This window comes from Anser anser, assembly GCF_964211835.1.
Source record: "Anser anser genome assembly, chromosome: 12".
Classification (NCBI taxonomy): domain Eukaryota; kingdom Metazoa; phylum Chordata; class Aves; order Anseriformes; family Anatidae; genus Anser; species Anser anser.
This window is the reverse complement of record NC_139733.1, coordinates 21,194,909-21,221,657: the sequence shown is the minus strand read 5'-3', so window position 1 is coordinate 21,221,657 and position 26,749 is coordinate 21,194,909. Positions and strand designations below refer to the sequence as shown.

Sequence of the window (26,749 nt, the reverse complement as noted above, 5' to 3'; positions counted from 1 at the left end):
TTTCTGTCCACTATTCTGAACAGAAAAAAACATTCTATTTCTGCTCTGCTTTGGGCTTTGTGTGTAGTGTAAAAGTAGAGGAGTATGCAATATGGTATTCCAGCTATATATCAGCCCTGCTCTTTCACTCTTCTTTAGGTGTCTACTTTTCTCTGGCTGCCATGCGATAGGTTGGATGCACTTTTGATTTGAGCCTGTATGACTGTTTTGATTATACGTACTTTCTTGTGTACTTGCGGATCTGGCTCACCCTTAGAAAATTTTTATTTAATTATTATTGGTTTAGCATTCTGCAAAACAAAACAAAACAAAAACTAAGTACCATAAGCAGCAGAAGGTAAATAGTGGTGTAAAAAGTCTGTACCTCAGAAAAAATCTTGTTGGCATTTCATGGAACAAACCTGCACTGGATTTTGAACACCTGCTGAAAACAGTGAAGTGTAATAGTTGCCCACAAAAGGGTATCATAACCTTCTATTGTGGAAAATATTGGACAATCTAAAAATAATTTGCACTGTATATTTTGTTATTGTGTCGAGTACTGAAAGCTCTCAGGCACTTTTACAATAAATAGAATAAATGGAGATAAATGAAACTGAACTCTGTTAAATATCATCAACAAAGTTCTGCTTTATTACTGGCAATTAAACAGTAAAAGTCAAAACACAAGCTATCATTATCACTCATTGATTAAAAACCAGTTAGAACATTGCATTTCAAACTAACCTACTGCTTTGCTCGTTATGCATTTCAGCATGAACAACAGCACAATATTTCAGAAATAATTAGGAACACAGCATAAGCGATCAGTGCTAATGTTCTTGAATAAAATTGCCAAAGCAAATGATTATAGATCAGCCAAAAGACACTATTTGAAGCCATCATCTTTTGTGACTATTTAATATGTTCATGATGATCTTTCTCTGAGCAAACACAAATGAAGTTAAAGCCATTTCAGTAACGGCATCCTAAAATTTAGCAGAAGCAAGAAACATTGTAAACTTTGTAAATGCTCATGTTTTGGAAAGTAATAGCTAGCAATTGAGTTCTCAGACAATTTTTGTCCCTAGTGTCTGTTTTAAAGGGTCTAATATCAACATTTCTGATGTATGGCAAGCCAGGAATGTCTTACTGTCAAATTACTGTTCTTTTCCACTCAAGTAAAAAATGACCTTTTTTTCCAATCTATTCTCAGTAAAATGACAGCATAAATAGCAAAACAAAACACAACTGAATGGAGAAAAAGTATGCAGGCTGATAGGGCTGCACTGAAACTCTCCTTTGGAGCAGAGACAGGAGGGGAGGGCTCGGCAGGCAGGGCCAAGATGACAGCTGCTGTGCTTGGGAGTCAGGAGTGGGTGGGGGGAAATGTCGCTGATGACACCAGCAGGCTGAAAACCCCGGGGGAAAACGATAAGGTGGAGAGGCCTTCCGTTACACCATTCAGGCAGTCCATTTCCCTTTCTGATGGCTTAGTCTTTGTTTCAATGCTATGATGTTGCAAAGAGAGGAATCCAACGTACAGTTTTTCTAGGGGTCCCTGTTCGTTCTTCCCAAGGCACTCACTCCAAAGAGCCTGTGGAGCGTGGGATGAATTGCCACTTGGGGAGAGTTTGTGTGATTTGTCCTCTGGTGTCTCCGATGCTTATGTTTCCAGAGGGAAAACAGAACCAGAACAGCTTTTCTATAAAAAAATACATCTATATCTACACTTCTCTGGTATCTACTTGATTGTCATTGCCAGTTTAGCTGGCTGGCATCTCTTTATCCTCATTCTTGCCTCCTTTTACCTCTACTTTAAGCACTTGTTGTAATACGGCAATTTTAAGAAACAGGAATTATTTACTAAAGAAAATGTTTCTATTTTATCCAGAACTTGAAAGCTGTAATTTCAAATCAAGACTTTGTCTTTGTTATCATCAACATTGTTTTGCAAAACCAATTTTTTTCCTGCTGTGATTTACACAGATCCCTCGACACTACTGTAATTAACGCCTAGGGCACATTTTGGTTTCTACCCTTGCCTATACTTTCATTTAAACGCCCCATTTTCCCTCTCCTTTCACTAAGCTCACAAAAACTAATCTAAGCCTCATGCCTTCTCCCTCCCTGGAAACCTTCCAGAAAGGTCAGAACACAAGCAGAAAACCCAGTCCAGGCTTTGGACCTCCTTTTGCTTAACTCACTCCATGGAGTCCTGCACAATTTTGCACAATGTCACTGCTTGGACTGGAGGCAGAAATAGAGATAGGGCAATCTCCATTCTGAGCAGCCTGATGGGAGCTTTCATGGAGGGACAGTAATGAAATGCAGGCAAAACATTTCGTATGTATTACTTCTCTGTAATTTTTCTCTAATCCAAAAATCACAAAAATGCTGTAATTCTGCACAAATCTTGCATACTTGGATTGCATATTTTTCCTAGCTACAGCAGGAATTGATAACAGGCTGCTAAATTACTGCTTAATAAACCACTAAATGAGTGCCATCTAAGATAACGGGGCATTAAATGACAACTATTCAGGGAAAAAGTAGATGTGCAGAAAGGACTGCAAGAGGACTCTCTGCATAGACAGAAATTGGATTAGTCATCTCATCTATGCCAGTGGTGAAATTCAAACTGAAGCAGATGTGAAAAAAGGAAAGTGGTTTGATTCTGTAACGTGCCAAAGGAAGGAGAGCACTCCTCTGCTCCTCGCAGCTGCGTGGCGCAGGGGCGGGCAGGGCTTACAGTACAGGCGTACCGCGAGCACTTACATGTAATAAACGCAAAGACAACATGCTTTTTGTTTATCTGTCTCTGCATTTCATAGAATCACAGAGTCTATGAAACACAGAGAGAAAAACAAAACGCATTAAATAACACAGAGTTAAAATATTATCAAACAGAACATCAGAAGAGATGGAGAGAGTGGAGAGTTTCAGGCTGCTAAGACAAACTTGTATTGATCCCCTGATTTCAGTGGGGTTTAGGTATTTGAACGACTGTCTGTCCTGTAAATGTAAGGGCCTTGATCGTACTGGTGGAAAGGCACCGTAAAAGTCCACGAGGGGTTGCAGAGCTTCAGCCCATACATCACAGCCCGGTGTCATCCATCTGCAGGCACGTTTGTCCCAGAAGGCAGAGAACATATTTGTTTGGCTTGTAGGAGCTGGAAAATTGTATCATCTGGGCTGATACTTAATACGTCTGCAGTGTAGTATCACCAATGGAGTTATGACAAACAGTCTGAAGGCCGTATTTCTGGGGAATGACATAATCAATGATAGATCCTGGTCTAATTTAGGCAGGTTTGGAGTGCAGAGTTTTAAAGGAACAAAGCAGAGTGCTACAGGTTTCCTCTCCTCAATATTTGCTACCAATGGAATGTAAAACATTTTGTTTCAAAGCACTTATTGCCTGCTTCATAGTGTTTTCACATCCCCATTATCTCAAAAACTGTTTAGACATTTTAGTTAAATATCAGTGCATTATAAAATATTGTTGGTTTATTTTTTTGGCCTGCAATGAACATCCAATTTTGGGCTGACAAAGTGCTCTTTTCTCATCTTCTCCCCATAAATTAGCCATGTTTATACACAGTACAGTATTTTATATATATCAAACTGCGACAAGAAATCTTAGGTTAAGTTTCTTTAAAAAAATATGAATCTCAGGTGATTTTTCAAATCATGTGTCTTAATGTTTTTTTTAGTTAAAAGAGTAGGGATAAGTTGTCTTAAGGGAAAAAAATGTGAATCAGGCTGGATTCTGTTTCCAGAGTTTCAGTCTTTTTGTCACACAGGTGTTAGATGTTTAACTGTCAGGTCAGTTTCTTTATCTTGTAAAACACGGATAATTTGTAACATTTAAAGGTGTCTAAGGACATGGGCATTTAACTTGCAAAGGAATTAAATTCAAATTTTCACGTCTTTTAATCTGCAGCTATCTGTTCCTGGACATGCTTAAAAGTTGTAGACATGCAGGCTATTTATATGAAAGCTTACCCAGCTCCTAAAGTTTTAATTCTGTACATCTCCAGAAATTATCGATTTTGACAGTGCTGACCGAGCAGAGATCTTAGCTTTCACAAGTCACCTGGAGTAGCTCAGAGGCACCAGTGCTGCTTTGTCAGACTGAAAATCTGAGCTCGACTCTCTCCCAAAATGCTCCAGCTCCTTGGGAGCCAGTGCCTGAAAGTTACTTTGGAGGTGACAGCAGGGATAAGCATTGACAGTTGATGCAATTCTACATTGCATTTAATATGTAAAGGTTTGTTTTGGCAGAGAAAAGGTCTTTTTGATACTGTCATGTAGCTGACAAATAGCTGAGTTTCATCCTTTTATTCTTACCTACTTTAGCCAATTTAATGCTTTTGAATTGAGGAGGCTTTGTAAAAGTAAATATCACTACAAAACACACTCAGAGATCTTGTGAGGATAAATCCTTCAACATCTGGGAATTTAAACATTGTCACAGAAAATCTCAAAAATACATATGGAAACAAAAAGGAACTTGCCATCCAGATGAACTTCATGTGGATTCAGACTTTATGAGGAATATTTATTTCTGATTTGTTTTGAAAGCAAACATCCAGGATTAATAACAAAACCTGGTTTGTTGTTTGCTTTCTATACTTTGAAATATTTTTAATAATATGGAGTTGTTCCTAGTCCTTAGCTCTCACAGTAAAATTTCAGCATTCTGCGGTTAGTCTTAGACTGCCTATCAGCTTCATAGGCAGATTGATATATTACGGAGATGTACCTTTCTTTAAGGCAAATTTGTGGAGTACATGTACACCACCATTTTAATTGCAACACTACACACAATTTTGTATAACATCCGTTTATCTTTAGGAGAGGCTGGGGGTTGATTTAGTGAAAAAAAATAAATGTACACTAATTAGAAGATGACAAGTCATGGCTGATAAGGTCACTTGTCAGACAAATATGAATTCAATATCTATTGCATAGACAACTACATTTTCTCTGGCCTGGAGCAAACAATTTCTCTTTTGGAATACCACAAATGTTTACAAGAAAGATGTAGAGAAAACTCTTTTATTTCTACTACATTCAGTGTAAAGCAGAATAAATCTAATTAGAAACAGCGGTTGAAGTTATAACGTTATATTCTGATTTGGTGCACTATACTGTCAGTGATTTCAGTAGCTTTAGACTAATATGAGTGAACTATGAATCTGATTAGTGCTCAACAAGATGTTAGCAGAGATTAACCCCTGCAGGTTTTTTCACATTGGCTGTTCCAGTATAATTTTATATATATATATATATAAGCTGTAAGAACAGTAATCTATCATCAAAATCTATTTGGTGTAAGTGTACGAAGTGAGACATTATTAGAAGATGAAGAAACTGTGTTCCGTTAACCACTCCTGTGTTGGTGGGAAGGCCATCTAAGCACGTGAGTCAAAGTTTTGGTAGATTTTACTCTAAACTACAAAGCCATTTTCCAGGGTGAATTCAGTGCATGGTCTATTAGATGGAGACAAAGCTGCAGTTTGGGAGGAATGGCAGCCTGGATGTCTGCTGAGGCAGTGAAGCAATATAAACAAAAATCTGTCCAAAAGCACACAGCAATTCAGCAAAGAGGAAGCCAAAGGACAAAGTCTGTTCTCTGATTTTTATAACATGCTCCTGTTTTCTTTTTTATCTCAAATGATAATGAGCTTTGCATCAGTTTTTAAGGAAATCCAGCTGTAAACAATATACCCATAGGCACGAGATGGATGTGTGAAAATAACTGACCATGAACCAAAGCTTTGTAGTGACGTGCCCCTGCCTACCTCAGCCTTTCTCTGCAAGATACGAGGTGGCTGCTAGAGCTGGGACGGGAAAGGAGACAGAACATCTCCCACAAAAATCCCCATACAAAAAATAAAGAGATAAAGAGATAAAAGAAAGGTGAAGCTGCTAACAGCATGAGCCATCCTTTGCCTTTGAACGGTCCTTTGAGCAGGCGCTGGCAGCAAGACAAGGGTGCTCAGGGTGACACTGCCAGCAGGTGAGATGTGACTTCAGTCCAGCCTGTCACTGCTTGAAAAACTGCCAGTACTGCAGCCTTCTTGGTTCTGTCTGCTCACATCGGAAATAGAAATGAACTAATGAAGATGCAGAAATCAAATTCTACCTAACTATGGCACTGGTGTGCACATGTACAGTGTGTGTGGGGGGGTGAGGAACAGCCCTCGCACACTGATTTCACTATGACTATCTGCTATCATTTCATACTCAGGCAAAACGACTTCAGGACGAACTACACACTAACAAATAGCGGTTTTGACTTTCATGGATCTATTTAAAATGTTTGAAATATACGGATTATGCCAGATGTGCTATCACTAAAAGGGAGTCATGCTTACTTTAGACTTACATCAGTAAGTCCCCTAGCCATTAATGTGAGCTCCCACTAATGGCCTAAGGGCAGCCATTTTGTGTCTTCTGCTTGGGAGCAAAAGGGAATGAAGTCCCCAGGGAAATAATGAAGTGATGTTGCCTATTCAAAGAAAATATTATCCCAAGAACACAGTACGATAGATCTGATCTTATATACAAGTATATTGTGAAGAGAAGACATTTTAAAGCAATGGTGACTTTCTTTGCTGGTATCTTCAATAGCTGGATTGCTTCAGCAATCTTTCACTTTTCCCTCAAAACCCTCCTTCTTCTTTTGTGCCCAGTTTGGAGCCATCAAGTACAATTATTCTATTTCTAAGGCCTTCCAGGAGTACAGTGAAAGGTACATTTGTCATTACAAAAATATCTTTGTCCATGAGAACGTTTCATTCCTACTGACGGCAGCTCACACCATGGCAAAGCTCACAGGAGGCTTGATTAAAAGACCTGACTTACATAAGTAGAAACGAATGACTTTCAGGTAATTATACCACGAGCATGGCGTTTGGAGCTAAACAATATCACAGATAGTGCCTTAATTAGCAACAAAAGTGATTTAGCAGAGTAATAGTCTAATACCAATTCAATTGCTACAAATTATTAATAACAATGGCAGAGAATAACCAAGATCCAGTAACAACGAGATGCAGGATCTGTCAGAGGAAAACATATTGCCCCTTTAACAAAGAGAATGTAATTAGAGTAGAACAATAAAACATATATTAATATTGAACAAAGGACACAATACCATAGTATTATGCTACACAGGCGAAAAAAATCCTACTGTTAAAATCCTAAAAAGGTCTAAAAATCAAACTCATAAAAGTAAAGGCATAGAGGTTAGGATTAACTTCTATAGCTTTACCTCCTGCTGCAAAGCTGATAGGACTTAGACAGTTTCCTCTTTAAGCTGCCCTACTAGGACAAGGATTGTCACCTCCAGACAGACCTTACGCAGATCTAGGGAAGCAGAAGGACCCAGAGAAGTGTGGGCTGCTGGTGTCCTGTTGGTCTGAAGTCTACCTCTGTATTCAGAAATCACTCTCTTACTCCCCTCTTACCTACTGCAGGAGACAGAGAGCTTTATTTCTGTCTGAATGGTAACTGTGATAAGTATTTTGTCAACTAATGCAATTATTAGCACAAATCTGGAAATATTAGGTGCAGTTTTCTCTGCAGTTTCTGAAACCATGTAATTCCATGTAAATTAAAAGTTGCTTTTCACTTTGATTTTTTTTTTTTGTTTTATTTGTTTGTTTGAAGTCTAACCTTAATATTTGATGACAGAATACAGAAAAGGGGAATTCTGAAGGATGAGAAATGAACACAAGGTAAATAAGAAGAATCTATTTTCATTATTTGAAGGTTCAGAACTATAATCTAGTCTCATGGAAAAATGTGTACTTGGCTTGTGATTTCGATTGCTTTTGGAGCTGATAGCACCAAAGTAGGAAAACCATGCGATCTGGATATAACATGGTTCAAACAATGTCTCATCTCTACCTCATAAATTTTCATTCATCCAGTCCTTACACATGGCCCCAGTAGACTAATCCATCCATATTTTTCTCAAATTACAGATCAGCATATGTCTCAGACTTGGCTTCCCATGCACACACAGCAAGCAATTTTAGTGGTAATCCTGAGTTTCTCTTCCATATAGTCATAAGAAAAAAGAAATGCCCCACATCCCTAGGAGTTTTCTGTTTGTAATGTAGGCATAAGAACCAAAACCTTAAAAAAGTAGTAGTATCTGAAATAAGTCTGTGAACTCAGCTCTGTGACAACCCCATTTTCTGTCCCAGACAAGTGCCAATAATAGCAATAGATAAAAAATAAATAAAAAGATTTTGAATATATAAATTCTTTGTGGCTAAGAGTTTGGAGGAAGAAAAAAAAAATTTTTTTGAAAAGCCCAGGTACAATGATTGTGATAACAAATTTCCCCCAGGAATGCCAAGTAGGTATGAATGCAGTGAATTCCAAGAAGTTTTCAGTGTTAATTTCTGCTCAACAAGAAACACACACACATAAACAGCAATCAATAGTTGCTAAATGAAAAAGAAGTAGCAAATCGATAACTAGAGACATTTTATTTTCAAGCTTCTGCAAACAATGGAAGGGATGATCAGCCTGTGATTACGTGGAAGTAGTGGATATGGTTACAGCTCTTAAAAGTTAGCGAGCAAGGTCTTCACCCAATGTCAGTGTGTGCAGATCTGCTGGGTGGGAATATTAAGCCATATGGAAATTAGATCTGGGTTTCCATTTCTAAGTAAAGCAGATTTAATCATTTTGTGCATTTCCAAGGCCTGTTTTCCAGAAACAGGTTAAATCCTTATCATTCTTACTGTCTGTCCATTTGCATCCTTTTTCTATTAGTGTAAAGTTACAGTTTACAGCTGGGTTTCTCTTCATTTCATGTAGGACATGTCTGTCACTCTTACCACACTAAAACCTAACCTTTCACATGCTAGTGCTTTACTTGAGGCATGGGTTGTGATGTTAGAAAGAGAAAGGAATTGATTGTTAAACTTCAAGGGAATCCATTATTTGATTAGTGTAACAATACACCGGACCGAGATGCCACAGCCTCAACTCTGTAACAGGGAATCTCAAAATCCAGCTTTGGGGTTTTAGTTGCACATTCGTTAATGAAGTATCCTTGTCTAATAGTGACCTCTGCAAAACAATGTCTTAAATGTTAGCTTAATGGTGAGATTATTATATACATTAAATGTAGGAATTATATTCAGTTAAATTGGCCTTGAAAACAATGATGTGTCTAAGTTAAGTCAACTGTGTCAGTGACACATTATTGTGCCATCTTAAGGAGGCGTTTGTATTTTTATTTTCTACTTAAATTTTCTATTCCTGGCAAAAGGAAATGCTCAAAATATTTTCAGTGTTTAATCACCTGTTAATTTCAACTTCTTGGCACTGATAATAAAGTGCAATTGAATTTTCTTTGAAGCTGTTGCATACACATACACACACACAAAGTTTATATATATATATATATATATATATATATATAAAGCACCAGGATGTTATTTTACGAAGTTAATGAGCATTTCATACAAAGAGATTAAATTACTTGATATGAAACAGAAAGAAACCACGTAAAATTCACAATATAGAAAAAGAACTCATTTCCTATAAGAATGGGTTGGGCCTTTCAGACTATAGAAAAGACTTCTACTCTGGAGCCACACAGAAAACATAAAGTTCCAGTAATGACTTCCATGAATTCTGGCATGCTCCACTTAACTTCAGGAACTGTAAATAACATCTTTCTGACAGCTAAATCAATGCAACCTAAAATCTGAAAGTGTATTGACCCTCAAAGAAGCATCTGAGCTCTATCCTCTTTTTCACCATATGTCCATGCACTTGAGGGAATTCAAAAAGACATTTTTTTCTTGGAAACGAAGTATAATAAGGAAGATGCTTCTATAACGTGAATCTAGCCCACATTATATAACGTCAAATGATTGACATATCCAGCAGGTCAGTTTGACGTGATATGGCATACTTGGGAAACATCGCAGTGATACACGTCTGACTCTGAGTAAAGACTGCCTGGGAGGTGGGCTTATGTTTTTTTACTGCAAAGCTGCAAAAACCCTTACAATCCTTAAATATGGTAGGGGAGGCTTTCAAAAATGCTCAGCCTTGCCCTAATTCTTCCTTTTTCAAAACCAATGATAAGACTGCCATTGAAATCTGTGGAGACGTAAAAATACCCGAGCTGAGTCCTTCTCACCACTGCTAATGTCACTTGTCACCTTTTACTGATGTTATAATCACTGCCGCATTGTCATTCCTTTCTACATGTGCTTCATTACCATAGCAGTTGAAACCACAAACTGTTGTGAATATATCCCTCTTGGAACTGAGCAGTGAAGGAAATAGCTATCTTAAACTCCACTTTGCATTGTAACATCCTCCTGCTCCTGCAGCCAGCAAGTGGCAGATCCAGAAGTTGCTCACGGGCTTCCTGAGCACCAGTCCTCTCAGTCGCGAGAGGGTCCGTCCTTTACATAGTCTTGTGCTGAAGTCAGAGGTTCACATTTCTCACATACTGGTTTATTTTGTCTCCTTTTTACCCTTGAGTTAGCAGCAGTTTGTGGTTCTGATAAGAGACAGGAAAAAGAAATAATTGTTCATTTTCCTTTCTAAAATTAAAGACCAGCTCTGTGTAAGCCCTTCTAGAAATGAGCAGAAACAGAGCAGCTCGCTGTATACAACTCACCTGTTTTATAGCTTAAGGCAACATTTGGATACTAAAGTTTTCCAAATGTTATGTCTGCAAAACCAGGTGATGGATTAGAAAAATAACTTATTTTCGCTGCTATATGTCAAGTTTTTCCTTTATCTTGCACATCTTCACATCCTTTTTTGGATACTAATATTTTTCCTGTTAATTCAGTAAGTATTAATTGAAGGCCCTGGTTTTGTATCTGTGCACATGTGGCAGTTCTCAGAGTACTGGCTGTTAGCTGGGACTTCACTGGCCCACGTCAGACCCAGACGACTGATCTGCTGCACGTAAGGGGAAAGGCAAATGAGGTACCAGAGGAAGATGAGAATGAAGGTCACACCTGAGAGACCTTCTCTCCCATCTGCCAAAGCCCACATTAGCCTTTGCCAGGGCCTCGCTACATCACCAGTCATCCTCTCTTGCTTGAGGCTTGGGAGTCATTTACAGAAATAGAACTTTCAGGGTCACTGTTTCCCAAAGTCATGAGAACTTCCATGTTGTGCAAGGGAAACCTAATTATTTTCTTTCTCTGACTCATCAGTGGGTCTCTGAATGCCTCTGGTTGTTCAGAAGTGCCTTAACATTTCCAGGCTGGACTAGTTCATCTCCACAGTTTGCTGTTAGAAATAGCAAAGATGTCACTTGTCTTAAAATATATGGTCTGCTGTTCCATTCCTAAAGGTGCTGTTATGCTAACAATAAATCTGCAAGAGACTGCAGGCAGAGCGTGGGATGTGATGTATTCAATATTCATCATGCTGTGACCCAAAGGAGTATCAGGACACTTTACATCAGGAAATTTCTCTCTCTAATTTAGCAGTTTCAAAATGATGGGCCAAAATACAGCCCGGGAGGTTGCAGTTGCATCTTCAATTGAATTTCATCCAATAAGCCAAAAGATTGTAAAAATATAATTACTGCCTCATTCCAAAATGAAAGTTCAGACTAACTGGTTTGGCTTTTAATACTTATCTTGTCTATGGCTAATTTTAAGTGCCTGACAGTTTTTACTGACACTTTCCTTTTTCATTAGCTTTAACACTGGAAATTCCAATTGCTTCCATCTGAGATCACCAGTAGAGCAAAGGACAGTTGCGAAGGCCATCTCTGTATTGAAGATTATATATTTTTGAAGCACAGAAGCCACCAAGAATCAGAGAAGAGGGGAGTCAAAACAACCTTTGGGAATGGGAAAGACACAAAATTTGGATAAGCATTCCAGGAAGAAGAGTGAAATTGCAGAAACATTTAGGAGATAGCTCTCCTCCTCTTCCTGAATGGTAAGGAGCCTAGGAGAAGTGACAGAAGGAAGCAGGGAAGCTGAGACTGAAGCAATGAAATTGATGCCAGAGTGGGACTGTAGCTATGCTGCTGTGAAGGGAGCTACCAACAGACTTATTTGTTCCCCCAGCATCATATATTTAGATCAGCCACTGGGAAAATCAAACAGCACATGTTTCTCTTCTCCCTGAAGATCTGCAATCCATACTTATATAAGATCCTATGTTCCTAACCTGGGTAATGGAAAAGGATGGGCGAAAGGCTTTTGTAACATATATATGATCAAATTATTATTTGCATTGCAGCATTGAACATAACCCTATAGGCAAAGGAGGGAATGGAGGAACCAGAGAGACAGACAGATGTGTCACACACAGTTACATGGGCAACCTGCAGCAGATCCAGGCATAGCTCCCATTTCTAAATAACAGCCTAATGTGCATCTGGGCTATGCTTAAGATCGCTTTCTCTCTTGGAGTGATACTGCTGGCAACAAGCCTTGCATGGTAGCTCCAGAGGACAGAACGTGAGCTAAGGGCAGCCATGGGAGGAAAACTTGAGACAGCTTTTTTTTTGAAGAAACATTTCTTTTCTTTCCTGAGCACTCAGGCCACTTTTCTGTTGATATCAGATTCTCAAAATTCTGTCTAAATCTTTAATCCAGAAAGTGAGTGCTCATTCTTAGCATGTTAATATCGAGCAATGTTTAAATTTCAACTGTATTGTAAAGAGAAGGCTGTCATGCATCCTTACAACAAATACACAGAATTTAAAGTAATGATCTCTGTGTTTATCTTCATCAGCCTTCTCGCCTCTGGTGCTCTGCTTAGATCAGATTATCTCATTTAAATAGCAATGGGTTATGAAAAAAAGTCTAATCTGTTCCCTCACTGTGTCACTGTGCATGCATACATTACTTTGTTTTATTTCATCCCTTAAGGCACTTGCAAGAAAACCCCCAAAGGACCCCTTGTGAGTCACATAAAAAACAAAACAAAACAAAACAAAACAAAACAAAACAAAAAAACCACCACTGCTGGAAAACAAGAGTTGGAGGGAATAATGCTCTATACATGAGCTTTCCATAGATTTGAAATATAGAGAGTAATTTGATTTTTGAGTAATTGAACTGCCATTTTAGGGGGCAATAATATCTAGCTCTGCTATGCAGCAGATTTAATCCTTATATTTAAGATTAATTTATAGGTCAATATCATTTTTATTCTACACGGCTGGTATAACTGAGGTAGAGACAAGGAAGAAATGGCTGACCAACAACCTGAGATATTTTTCAGGTCCCAGCCCACAAGACTGTTCTCCACAGCGTCGTGCCTAGTTTCTAATTTTCCCACTCAGTTCTATCAACCACTATATTGATGCCAGTCATCCATATAGTAAGTCAAAGAAGTTTTACCCATAAGTGCAAGTTTGACTATTACCGTCAAGCATATTTCAGAATGCCGCGTAGTAAAAATCAGCATACCTCCACTGAAATCAGGGGAGATAATTTATACTGAAGTATAAATTAACTTTTCTAGATGAAGTCAGTGGGCACCTTAATTGATGGTAGGATCAGGACAAAGGTGCTGTTGTGGTCTACTCTTGGTGCTTAGGGCTATGGAACATTTAAATTTTATCTATTAAGTCTTAAAAAAATGAACAAGTTAATATAAAAGTGAGCTCCTAGTATGTTTTAACTCAGTTGGCCCAGGATACTTGTCTCATTAAAAGATGACCCTCTGACAAGAAAGATGAAGATGACAAAAAGTTTTAAAAATGAAAGCTTAGTGAAAAGAAGTGAAGGAAAAGGTTATATATGGAAACATAAAACATGGAATATCTTGTCCACCACTAAGCTGTACTGGTCCTCCAGTGACTCAAATTTCAGGATCGCCATCTATTGCATAACTGCTAAAAGCAATAAGCAATTAAGAAATAGGGGCATCCTATACATAAAAAAAAAAAAAAAAAAAAAAAAAAGATAAGTCCTTTACTTCCTTTACTTAGATGAGTAAAGAAAGAAATGACATATGAGAAGTATGCAAGCAGGGCTGATAAACACCATGGCGGGGCAGTGGGCACCCAACGTGGTTACAATTGAAGGTAATTAAAGGGAAGACTGGGTTCCTAAACTTGTTGTTGTGTTTAGTTCAGCATATTTGGGCCTAAACAAGTGACTGCTTATTTGAAATGTGTACAAGTATTTTAATATGAAGTCCTTAACATGTTGGCTGTTTGTTACTGAAACAGCCACTTAGTATTGATTTCACAGAATGTCAGCTCCTGAGATTTACATTTTCACCTGGAATCTATTAAACAAAAAGCTATCAGTTTAAATTTGAATTGCATTTTAAAATACTACTGCAGTCTGCACTCTGCTTCTGTAGTTTCTTCATTTCAAGCAGCTGCTGACTCATGCAGGACATAATTAATTTAAGTATCATTTGAGGTTGCTTTAATACAATTTCTTCATAAGTACACAAGTAACATACCAGATATTTAGAGTTCAATACATTAATTATAGACAAAAGTCAGTTGTCATGGTTTCTCTCACAGACTGTGTGAAAGGTCAGTGCATCCCCAAATTCATTATAACCTCAAAGAGTTCAGTTACCGTTGGTCTCTGGTCTCAGATGAGTCTGTATTGAGTCACATGAGTTAATTCCATTTATACGATTTTATGAAGCAGGATTATCAAGTTATACCTTTTGAATTAGAGGAAAGGTTCAAAAAACAAATGAACTCGGAACACCAAACCCTTATGGTGAACAAAGCCCAGGTAGGCAGAAAAGAACATTTTACCTCCCGATATGTCAGCAACCAGCTGATGGACTAATTAAGCACAAGGGATATTCAAGAAGGAGAATGGGGGAAAGCAGTCCTGCTTCCTCCAACCACGCTTTCTCCTCTGAATGCCATCTGAGGACGGAGGCGATGCCCAGGGCTTGGAGCAGTGACAGCAGGGGTTGTGTGAGGGTCCATCACCATGCCAACTGGAGACAAGGGCGGAAGAAATATTTCCATTTGCTTCAGGCACGAAGCAAGATTTCCTTTCACTTTTGGCATTTCTGCTTTGAAAGTCCTTAGGATTCTTACCTGTTCTGGATTTCATCGATGAATATTTACAATTGTCTTTAATGTAAATGTGATTTAAAGATACTTTACTAGTACAGAGGCATTCTGAGGGTTTGGTATACCTTTAAGTGTGAGCACTAAGCCATCCACACAATGCTCACTAAGGTATTCTGGTTTTTAAACTTGCTGGCTTGGGAGTTTCTTACACTGTGGCTAAGAAATGCATGCGCATGCATGTGCTTGCTGTTAGCAAAGTGAAAATTGTAATTTTTTCTCAATGCTACAGCTTAGAATATTTTTTAAAGCTATTTGCTGAAGTACAGTTTCTTATGATCTTGAAACACGTTTTCCTGGTTCAAAGGCAGCAACTGGTGGTTTTTCAAATTAAAAGATGTTCTAACGAAAAGCTCCTTAGTCACTTGTTCATGCAAGTAAGTACTGTTAGTTTTGGTAATTGCTTCCTTTCTAGAAGAATTATGATACTGATACAGATTTATCAATCACAAACACTAACAGTGGAACATTTTACCTGTGCTGCAGCTCATGAATGGCAGCAGAATTATTAGTTTCCATGGCAACACCATCTCCACTTTCTAAGGTCAAAAATTCCTCCCATCCAATCAGCAGAAAGTAAAGTGTGTCTTCCTGTGACTACCTTGATATTCTGTAAAAAACAGGAGGAGATATTGGGTAATTAAAGTAGAGATTCAGAACAAATGCCCCGATTTCCCTGTGTAAAATCCTGTTCTTCTGCACCACTGAAGATTCAGACACATACAACGCAATAAATCAGGATCATCCCAACATAAAATTAATTCCAGAAAGACACAAAGCTGGAAATGAGCTCCATGAAAGGCATATGTAATATCTGAGACCCATCCATCCTCTCCTTACGGCACAGAGAACACAAGCACAGGACCAAGTTTCTCCAAGCGAGAAAGCAAAATCTGTGCTTGGGGCATTCACCAGACACGGCTGGGTTAGGAGAAAGGGTGTTCGCAAGTACTGTTCTTGCCTGCTAAATGTTAGTCACACTTTATGAAGTTTCTTGCCTTATAGTATTCTGCCTTCTAATCCAGGAGAGGATCCTTTGGTGAATGTAATGTAACATAAGCAGCTACTGGTGCAGAATGGGAGCTCTCATATGGGAGGAAAAAGCAATATAATGTTTTACATTTACTACACAAAAACAAATAACAACAACAAAAACAACTTTTTTTTTTGTTTTGTCATCAGGTTTATTCTTCAGAAATGAAACACACACCCACAAGTATTTACATAACAATTTGCTTTAATTTCCTTTGACATTTCAGTCAACATATGATGAATTAAACCAGGAAAAAAAAATGTGTTTGGCCTTCACTCCCAAAGGGTAAACTTGTAATTTACCGTTGAGAATCAGTTCATAAAGGAGCTGAAAAGAGAAATCACTTAATAAAATGGGCTTACAAAATCATAAAATCATTCTAAACCCTTTAAGTGCTAAAAAAATTTCCCCTGAGAAATTGCATTTATGAGCCATGTTTAGGGATCCATAACCTCTTCTCATTTGTCTCATTTTTCATACCAGCGTGAAAAAAATCATACAGGGTTGCCCTAGAATTTAGTACCGATGTGAATGAGAAAGATGGTTTTTAGCAAATGAAGAAATTCAGTTCTTTTGGAAATCATCCCACATTCAACTCTTTTGGAAATCATCTCACTTTTATAAGGAATCTAATTCTCTTCACATGTTTTTATAAGCTTCACCTAAGAGTTGTAGGTGGTCTCAGGGCTCTACAGGTATCTCTGCACATATCAACCTGGTGCACCATTGCCAGTTGCCATTTCAGGTGGGGAATGATCAAACCTTGACAAGCTTCCAAATTTTTTTGGAAAAGAAAAAAAAAAAAAAGGATGAAAAAAGCAGTTTCTTTTAATCTTTTAATCTTTTGTAAGGTTCTGCCTCACACACATCCAGGGTAAGAGAAGCACTTTAGTGTTATTTAAGTGTAAATGGCTTGAGCTCTTTAAAAAGAAAAATGAAATCCAAGTTTGGATAATTCTGTTGAAACAGAAATTGAGTTATATGGTACTTTTATATATCAGGCAATCCTGCTCCAAGCAATATTAAATGCACCTAAAATGTACTTAGCAAATGTTTTTCATCCTTCAGAGATTTACAGTGATACGAGACTTTCCGTAACTTCCTTGGGAAACCCTGATAATGTTGTCAATTTAAAAATTATTCCTAGCTTTGGTTATAAAAGCCGTTATTTGTCGACTCTCAATAGACACGGATTTCTCTCTATAGTTTTTGCATGTTTGGAAAGCATTATTGTATCTTATACTAGACGATTCCTACTTTGTTTATCCTAAATCATTATTTTACCTTGTCTCTTCTGGATTATTTCAGCATAGCCGGCACTTTTCTTTAAGCACACTGCCCAGAGCTGGGCACAGTCGCCCACCTGTGGAACCAGTGCCAAACAGCCGTTTGCTATTTTCACATCCCCAAATGAAGGTTGTTTTTTTTTTTAAAAAAAAAACTTGCATTCAGTTCAGGCTCCAATCTAACCCCTTCTTTAAACCTCCTGCGTATACTGAAGGTGTGCATCGATTATTTCTACCTGAGTGTGAAACCTTGTACTTTTCCTTATTGAATTGGATCATATTTATTTCACACACTTTCTTCTGTTTGTCAATATTTGTCTCAAAGCTGGTGTACACATCACGGATATTTAAGACTAAAAAAAAAAAATCTTATCTTTTTTTACTTGTCCTTCCTAAACAGAATGTACCCTTTCAGATCAATACTGCAGGCATGACAATTGTTATCTGGTTTTGTTTGTCAGTTAAGGGAGAGTTTTTCTTATTTACTAAAGTTTCATGTTAATTCCTCCCATGTCTTACATTATTTTTGTGACTTTGACTTCTCCTTATGTCCCTGCCTTCCCCTGTTTCCCAGTTTTATCCTTTTCCTAATGCTGGGTTCACAGGAGGGATCTGTTGTCTGCAGGAAGGTTCCTCAAACAACCACGACCTGTGTGTCCAGCAGCACCTCTGGGAGAGGAGGCTCAAAGTGCCCGTTTACTGACAGAGCACCTTGTCGGATGTGAACGGGCTCTGGTAGCAGCAGCGGATAAGAAGCAGTATTTGTCGATGCTTTACCCTCGTTTTGCTGAAGTTATTGCAATGAATTTTGCACATTCCCATGAGCTGTGTTTCCTTGGCGTTTCTATTTGCATTCATCTCCTGTGCTGGATGTTTTTCTCTTGTTGTTTTCCTGGATATGGGCAGCAAGCGTTTCCCAGTGCTGCCCACTCTGCTCCCACCCAACTCCATTTCCTCAGGTCCTCGCAAACACATTCTGTTTCTTGTCATTAAGTATTTACCATGCGAGTTATTTTGCACGCACCTGCTGAAATCCCTTTTAAAGGTGCAACTGTTGCCAAAGGCACTAATTATGGCTCAAAAGAAAAAGGACTTAAACCCTCCAATATTACTCATGTGCTTTCCAGGGGGAATATTTTGAATCACAGAAAATCACCAATACAACCCAATCAACCGATCACATGCCTCCTCTTCCAAGATACTCGCCCTTTACTACAAGGACAGTTCCTTCCAAAAAAAATCTCTGTTTACTCGTCCTCTCTTTCAATTATATGTAAGTCTTTTGAAACCAAGAAGCAAATACCTCCTGCTGACAGTATCCAGAATATATTTCCAAAAATATTCATATTCCTGTAGGCTATTGATTAATCTCCAGAACTGTAGCTCCTTCTGAGGCTGCAAATCTGGGGCATTACTGCAGATAAACCTGTATATATGTATATATATGTATGTATATATATATATATATATGTTTCCTGTAAGTAACCCAACTGTTTTACTTATTTCACTGACAAACACAAGGACCTAACTGGCAAGCAGGCACTTAATAATTTTTACAACGTCTTTCCAACAGCAGCTTCCATGGGATTATTTACTGTCAAACTAAATCAAGAATAAATGAAAAAAATGAAATATTTATGACATAAGAAAAATCTGGTTCAGACTAGAAACCCCAAACTGGCATTAAATCAAGAAATGTAACAAGATAAATTGTGCCATCATACTCTTTGTTTTCTGGATGTAACACTATCACTTATTATAATTGTTATGTCACAGTTTGAACCATCGGTCTAGATAGACAGATGGAAAACAAAGTATGTTAAATATGATCATTGGGGGAAATATTACATTTTCATCTAAAAATACTGATTGCACGTCCATTTGTCAACAGGGTGTAATTTATACAAATATGTTTGTTACAGAAGTAGTCAGCATCATATTTTTTATTTTTTTTTTTATTTTTTTCCATGAGAGAAGTCACTAGGAAAGGACTCGATCCACGGATATTTTTTAGCTGCCAGTTTTTCTTCTCATCTGTCAGGGAAGGAAACCTATATAATCCTGAGACATCCAGATGTGATGTGTGGGACATACAGGTGCAAATCTGAGATGAACAGACAGAAATGCTGCATTGGAAATAAGGTGGCTGCTAGGAGTTTCTGGGAAACCCACTGGTCAGCTATGCCACTGCCTGGCCAAGCCGTGCATCACCTGCCTCCCTTTGCAAATGCTCTAGGTAATGTTATTGGAGAGAAAGGGTACAAAAATATTACTTTCATCCCAACATTTATTTTGGGATATCTGGAATATTGACAATTTCCATCTAAACATGGGATATGGGCAGAGGAATTAACTCAGTGACATTGCACTTAGCACACAGAGGGAAAGCTATTTTAGCATGTGTCCTAAGCTTGTAATTATATTGCTTTTTTTTTTTTTTTTTTTTTTTTCCCCTCCTGAAAATTAGATCTGGAAGGGATAAGATATAGATTCATTTATTAATGAAAGTGGTCTGACATACATTTAATGCAGTAACATAAATGCTAATATTTTGCTCATTATTTCATAGTTTGAACAGAGGTTTAAAGTATTGTCTTGGCTTTAGGTTGTGAGACCCATACTTTCTTCTACTGCTTATTTTTTTTGAGTAACAAAACATTTACAAGATCAAGTCTTTGACAAAGGGGAAAATGCAATTATAGTGTCATCTGAGCTTTCATGAAAATATGCAACATTTCACATTTCTGCCACAACTGTCTGTTACCATCGTAAAAGCAAAAAGGAGTCAGTTCAGGTGGCAAACTGACATCTTTCCAAGGTAAAAGTTGTCAGGCAGTGGGAATGATGAGATTTTGCTCTTAGCTAAATTCAAGCAAATTGACATTTTTACCCATGGCAAAATGTAGCTATGTTTGCAGAAGGAGTAACTTTTTGACCTGGTGAAAGAAGCAGTGGTTAACAACAGGGATTTGGGGCAAAATTCCACAGTGATGCTGGCAGAGGAGCTTCAATCCGGAGCCGTATATTGGTGTAACTACCTATAGAAAGAGATCTGTGGAATGCATGTAGGAGGAAAAGGATAAAAATGTGGAGATAAGAGGCTATAATCCAGGGAGTGCATGCATAGCCTTTTTATTCTGCAGCCTCAGCTTTCCCTCCCACCAGCTTCCACACATCTATATTATCTTTTGAATTTGGCCTTACATACTTCTGTATTCTTCGTCTGCCAGGAAATAAGCTGAGTCTGTCCCAGCTAGGCTTGCATTCTTGGCACACCGTAGCTCCTGATCTCTATATTGTCTCCTGAGCACCTGATTTGAAGGCATCTAATGTGAATTTTCTCATGAATGCCAATGATATACAGCTACATTTTTCTTTTCAAACTTTTTATCCCTGAGGCGCTTTCTGCACTCAAACTATTTTCCAGATATCCATAACAGACTGAATAGCAAATACTTGTAACTACCAGAGCAGAAGCAGAAAAGACCAGCTTTACAGGTTCCAGCAAGATTTACCTATGCTGTTGTACTACTTACTGCTTATTTAAAATTATTGAACTATATTTCAAAAGGAGAGAAGTACCTGACTTTATTTAACTAAGGTGTCTGATACTTATTACTCTTATATTCCCTTTTTCACAGAAAGACTTGAATTGTCATTTGTTTTTCATTCCTGACTCCTATTGCCTGCTTTCCTAGAGAAACAGAAAATACTGTAGCTTATTTGTAATTCAAATTCATTATGTAAATCTTTTGGGGGCATTCAAATCTTATCTCTTCAAAACATTTTCCAAAATTCTAACAGCTCATTGTGTTTCAGGTGACATTGGGATCAATATAGCGTGTGACAATATGGATGGTTTTATTCCTTAAACTCCCCACTTTAAGGCACCACATTGGTGTATGAGGGGTAATGGACCGGACTCTACTTTTGTGTCTGTGATGGGTCATTTCAGCTCCCCATATGGATTCAATGGTATCGAAATAAGCATATATGATGGCCATAACTGGCTTACTGAATAATAACAGGACAAGGCAAAAGGCTTGGGTTGAGCAAGCTGTCAAAAAGGATCCACCACCCCTCCGTCAGTTGAACCTACTCATCCCATGACGAAGGATTCTTCTGAGGATTTACTCCTTTTTCTTATGAGTACAAGAGGTAACAGAATTTTCACATTTTAAAAATCATTTTGATTTTTTCATACAGATTCATTTTCGCTGAAAGCAGCATTTATAAAGCTTTATGCCATGTCTTTGAAGATTGTCCAATGAGGATTACAATGGAAGCATAAACTGTCTGGATCTGCTTGGAAGCAGAAACCCTCCTGTCCTAACAATGCACTGCAGAAAGTACCCATGTGCTCCGTGTGCAGTTAGCATCCTGCTAGCGTTGCTCTGGCAATGCCCTGGGAAGATGTCGGAGCAATACACTTTCATCGGAACATTGTGAATATATGCACCGATGTCATGCAACAGCACAACCATTTGCATGGGCATTCACAACTGGAAGTAATTGAGTCTCAATAGGACAGAGGCAATGCGAGGATTTGCTGTTATTTAACCCAAACATAAAGACTGAAAGATACAGACCCGAGTGTGTTGAGCTGTTGACATATCAGCGTAAAAATGTCTTTCTACAGTAAAATGCTTAAGTTGTAATGAATTTAACTTTGTAATACAATCACAGCCCTTGTGCTTAACCAATCCTTAGGAAAGCACGGTAAAGGTACAGTTATTGCATACGGTCCATGTTGTTTGAAGCATTTTTACTAGTTATTTTATTTTATTTTATTTTATTTTATTTTATTTTATTTATTATTTTATTTTATTTATTTATTTTTCAGTTTACACACTTTGCAATGCCAATAATCATTCTGAAAAGGTTTTCTCCTGGGCAGTATAAAATTTTGCTACTCACACTTCAGCACTGTTGGTAGTGTTTCCTTGTAACTTAGGAGATGTAGACATATTAGCTTTTTACATATGCATGTGTCTGTATGTATGCAAGTCTGTATATATATACACAGTACAAACAAAGGTATAATTTGATTAAATCATCTCAACTGCAGTAATTTTTTTAACATGAGATTACAGTGTTATTTCTACTCTTTGCAGTGATATGTATGATAAATAAAGACAAAAATATTTCATCGTGGCGTAGCAGGATAAAACTGGCCCAGAAATTGGTTTAATCTGAAGGGTGGTGAAGGCTTTTCTATCCATTACAAACCCTGTCTGGTCTATTGGTTTCTTACTTTGAGACACATTAATCTGCGTGGGGAATGTTAGGGTGCCCTTGTGCAGCCAATATACCTCCCTTCAGGGTATGTCTTCACACCTGCAGCCTTTCAAGAACAACACCGAGCTGTGCCAAGTGTTGGCTTCGGTCCAGACTCATCTCCAGATATATTTCAGGGAAATGATAAAACTAAAATATTCTTCCAATTCAGGTTAACCCTGCCCAGAACAGTAAATGGCATTCAAATGAACTGCTTAGCCCATTGCCAGAACCACAGGCCCTGATTTCATTACAAATAAAATCCCAGAAATTTGATTCCTCTTTATTTATTTCCTTTTCCATGATTTCTGTAGCCACTTATGCCTGGCTTTGTATATAAACATGTTGTGGCTCAAGTCAGTTAAAGACAATGTATGGTTACAGAGTCGACCCTTTAGTTTATAATAATTACTATTTGTATTCTCCAGCACATGTAGGATTACCTGTTGGAATACCACTTATGTGTAAGACTGCCCAAACTGAGGATAGTACAGAATATTTGACACTTAATTGAGGCAAGTCATCGTATGCATCTTTTAAAATATTCAGTGAATGATTGTTTTCTGTTAGTTAGTCACCCCACATTACCCTATGTAATGTAAAAAGCAATTGTATCAGCTTAAGTAGTTTAGAAACATATATCGTGAAGATTAGTATTCATTACTGATATTCCTGGAGGCGGCAGCAAGGATCAGCATCCATTTACAGTGAGTAAGCTGCTCAACTTTAAGATCCTAAAATGTGATATCAAGAACCACAAGGACTCATACCCCACTACAATTGTGCTTCAGTTTCAACTATATGTGTCTCAGTGCTAAGTATCCTCTGCTTCTAGCAGAAATTATCGCTTCTGATTTCAGGAAAATGTCTTTGCTACACTAAATTTGTAACGAGGATAAGCCTAGGTGTCTTTGACAGTGGATTGGTAGCCTGCAACTCTTTTCATAAACTAAACAGAAGTGAGGCAGAAGCAGAGTGAGGCAAAGCAGAGTAATTATTTATCTTATGTTGTTTGATAGAAAGAAAAATGTCAGCCACAAAAGCTTCCTGGGGCAAAATGGATAACCTTAAAGAAAGATTTGCAGCAGTGATAGCAGTATTTAGCAGTGACTGCCATGTTTCCAGCAACTGAGGGAAGACAAAACTAATTCAAGCTTAGAAGTTTCTGTAGGCAACATTTACAGTGCTTTGCCAAAAGCTTATGTGCTATTGACCTGCTATCTCTTTGCATTTGCAGATACACCAGTCCTGGATGAGTGCTGGAAGAATTAAACTCAAATGCAATTTTCCATTTCTTTTCAATTTTTGTTTGCAGCTTAAGTCTTGTGTTGTATAGCACGCAGTATGTATGAAAATAGAAAAAAAACAAAATATATTACATAAGTTACTAGACTTGAGAGTATGTTAAGTTCCTGGCCCAGCTGTGTAACGCAGTCATAGACTCAGTCATCTCCAGGTGGAGTCAAGATCCAGGTATTCCCCAACCTTTCACAGAAGAGTTTCACTAAAAGAGGGTGGACTGACCTACATATGTTTCAGTCATTCCCCCATCTGGATGACTGCAAGACCTCACAATGACAGGAACAAGATCTAATGCCACTTTAGTTCCAATACAATGCTTAGGTCACCTAGCCCTTTTTTCCACTTATCAGGACAGAGCTCTCTTGCTCTTTTAGTTTCATCCCTTGCCATGCCCCTGTATCAGCACAAGGACTATCATCTGTCAACAAAATCTTTTCAGAGAAAAAATAGAAACAATCATAATCATTAAGCATTTAAATAATGCTGTATATACCAAAGCAGTATTCATTATCAGACCTGTGGAAAGTTCAAGTTCTCATGCAGAACCTACTAATCAGAATAGTTAAATAAAGACATTTCAAAAGGATTTTAACATCTACTACAACATGATGGCAATTTAAGCCATACATGAGCTTTATATAAGGGCTTGGATTATGACTTCAAAATTCAGGTGTCATTCAGGTTATTCATCCTGGTGTAGGACTTTCCATCTCTTTTTCTTGTAACTGACAGAACTACAAGGGTATAAAATATGATAGCTGTACACAGTCTTCAGATAAAATACTGCTGCTATCACTTAACTTCTATATATGTAGAAGTGGACATTCACACGTGTATGAAACCTGTCCTATAAGTTTGGATCACATGGCAGCTTCAAACTAATCTTTGGACATCTCTGCAAACTACAGAAGAGAACAACGTCCGTGTGAATTACAGTTGAAAAGTTTTTATCATATAGATATTTCCAGCAATTAGAAGATTCTCTGCTGATCACTCAATACAGTCTATAGTAATTACTGAGCAAACATTGAGATGGAAAAAGTCTGATAAGAAAGGCTGTAGAAGTTTGGTCGAAGTGTAAGTGTGGACCAATTTTCAATTTCAATTATGAAATACTGGGAGAGATCTGAAAGTATTAAATTTTCCAAACCTGAAAATATAACTTGTGAACTAATTATCATATTTATTTTAACAGTCATAAAACACTAAAACTAAATGTTTAAATGTTACCCAAATACTAAAAGCGTGCATTATTCTTCATGCATAAAAAGTTTAATTTCTACTTAATACGTGTGAGTAAAAGCTTAAGAACTCTAGAAAACAGCCTTCCAAATATTATCAGTTTAATAATGATAAGAACCTTGATTCTATTCCAATTGAAGTTAGTAGCAAAATTCCCATTTCTTCAGTAAAATGGGATCCAAATTAGAATGTCTTCAAAAGATACTGTGTAGGTTTCTTCAAGGATGGGGATATTAATAAAGGAACTGCTGATAAACCGTTACAATGATATCTTGAAGACTTCACCTCTCATGCAGGCAGCGGTTGTTTCAATATGAGCCTTATATCACAGGAACACTTTAATTTGTGCCACCGCAAAGTCTGCTATTCAGAGTTTTCATTGTAATCTTTTGCTTGCTTCGTATTTAATATCACAGACCTTTTTATTAAAATCCATATTAGAGGTATCGTGATATCTTTATGGGGCTCTCCTTTCAAACAAAATAATAGCCTTCAGTAAAAAAAAACTCTTCCTCCTGCATTCCTTATACCTCTATACCTCCAGCTGGCGGCCGTGCAGGGGATCACAGTGCGTGGAGGTTCAGGTCACCTCATTTGGTTCCTACCACTCCTGCTGAGGGCAAACTACTGCATTACACAGAAGCATAATAATGAGGCCCCGACACCCAGCAATTTATCTGCCTTTATCTGGCACCCAGTCCTTGAGCTAAAGGGCGAGGGGGTTTCCCTGCAACAGCTCACAGATCTCCTCTGATCAGCATGCAGCAGGAATGTACTGGTCGCTGGGAGAGTCCCCCTTTTTATTGTTCTTGGCTTGTTGATGGATCATACATTTACTGGCACAGAATCTCATTTGCAGCTTATTGCTCTAACATCTGAAATGATCTCTCTCTCTCGCATTTCATTGTTGCTCACTGTTTGTTATTCCTCCCAATTACAGCCAGCCAGCTTCAGATGCTGGGCTCCCAAGCCCAGCACGAGCGCCAGTTGCTCGTCATTGCAGCACCTGGCTAGCAGCTTCTTCTACGTAAAAAAATACTGCTGCGGACAGTTTATTAAGAAACTATTCGTTTTCATATTCCCTATTCTGGAGAAGAGAAAGGAGGAATTACATACTTTGCATGCACAGCATGTCAGGCACAAGGTATGAAAGAAAGCAAGACATGACATGTACCATGAGTGGTTCTGACTCAGTATTAAACGTGACACTTGGAAAAACATGGTGCATCGAGTGTCCCCTGTCCACTCCCTGGGCTCCCTTCTGGGGCTACAAACATCCTGGGACAACTTGTCAGAAAATAAATAAATAAATAAATAAATAAAATCAGGCTTTCCCAGCTAAACAAGATACCACAGAAAAGCTGTAGGAAAGGAAAGAAAGCTAAGACTTTGTGGAACCCAGTCTCAAGGCAACACCTGGGGGTTCCCGTGCCCAACGCAGTGTGGTTGCACGCTGTGCACAGAGACCCACCAACCCACCAAAAGCTCCTCCTAAAGTCAGCGTGCGGCTGAGCAGGACATCGGTGGAGTCAGTCC

The 26,749-nt window shown here is 38.1% G+C and overlaps 1 protein-coding gene across 4 annotated transcripts in view; it reads right to left on the bottom strand.

Annotated features, from left to right (window-relative positions):
• CNTN6 (contactin 6) overlaps positions 1-26,749 on the bottom strand; it is a 143,443-nt gene that overhangs the window by 98,687 nt on the left and 18,007 nt on the right. For all 4 annotated transcript variants that reach the window (XM_083795181.1, XM_083795180.1, XM_083795173.1 and 1 more), the window contains exon 2: positions 15,549-15,683. In XM_083795181.1, the coding sequence (XP_083651307.1) occupies positions 15,549-15,603 (55 nt within the window). In that variant the 5' untranslated portion in view covers positions 15,604-15,683. The remainder of the gene's footprint in view (positions 1-15,548; positions 15,684-26,749) is intronic.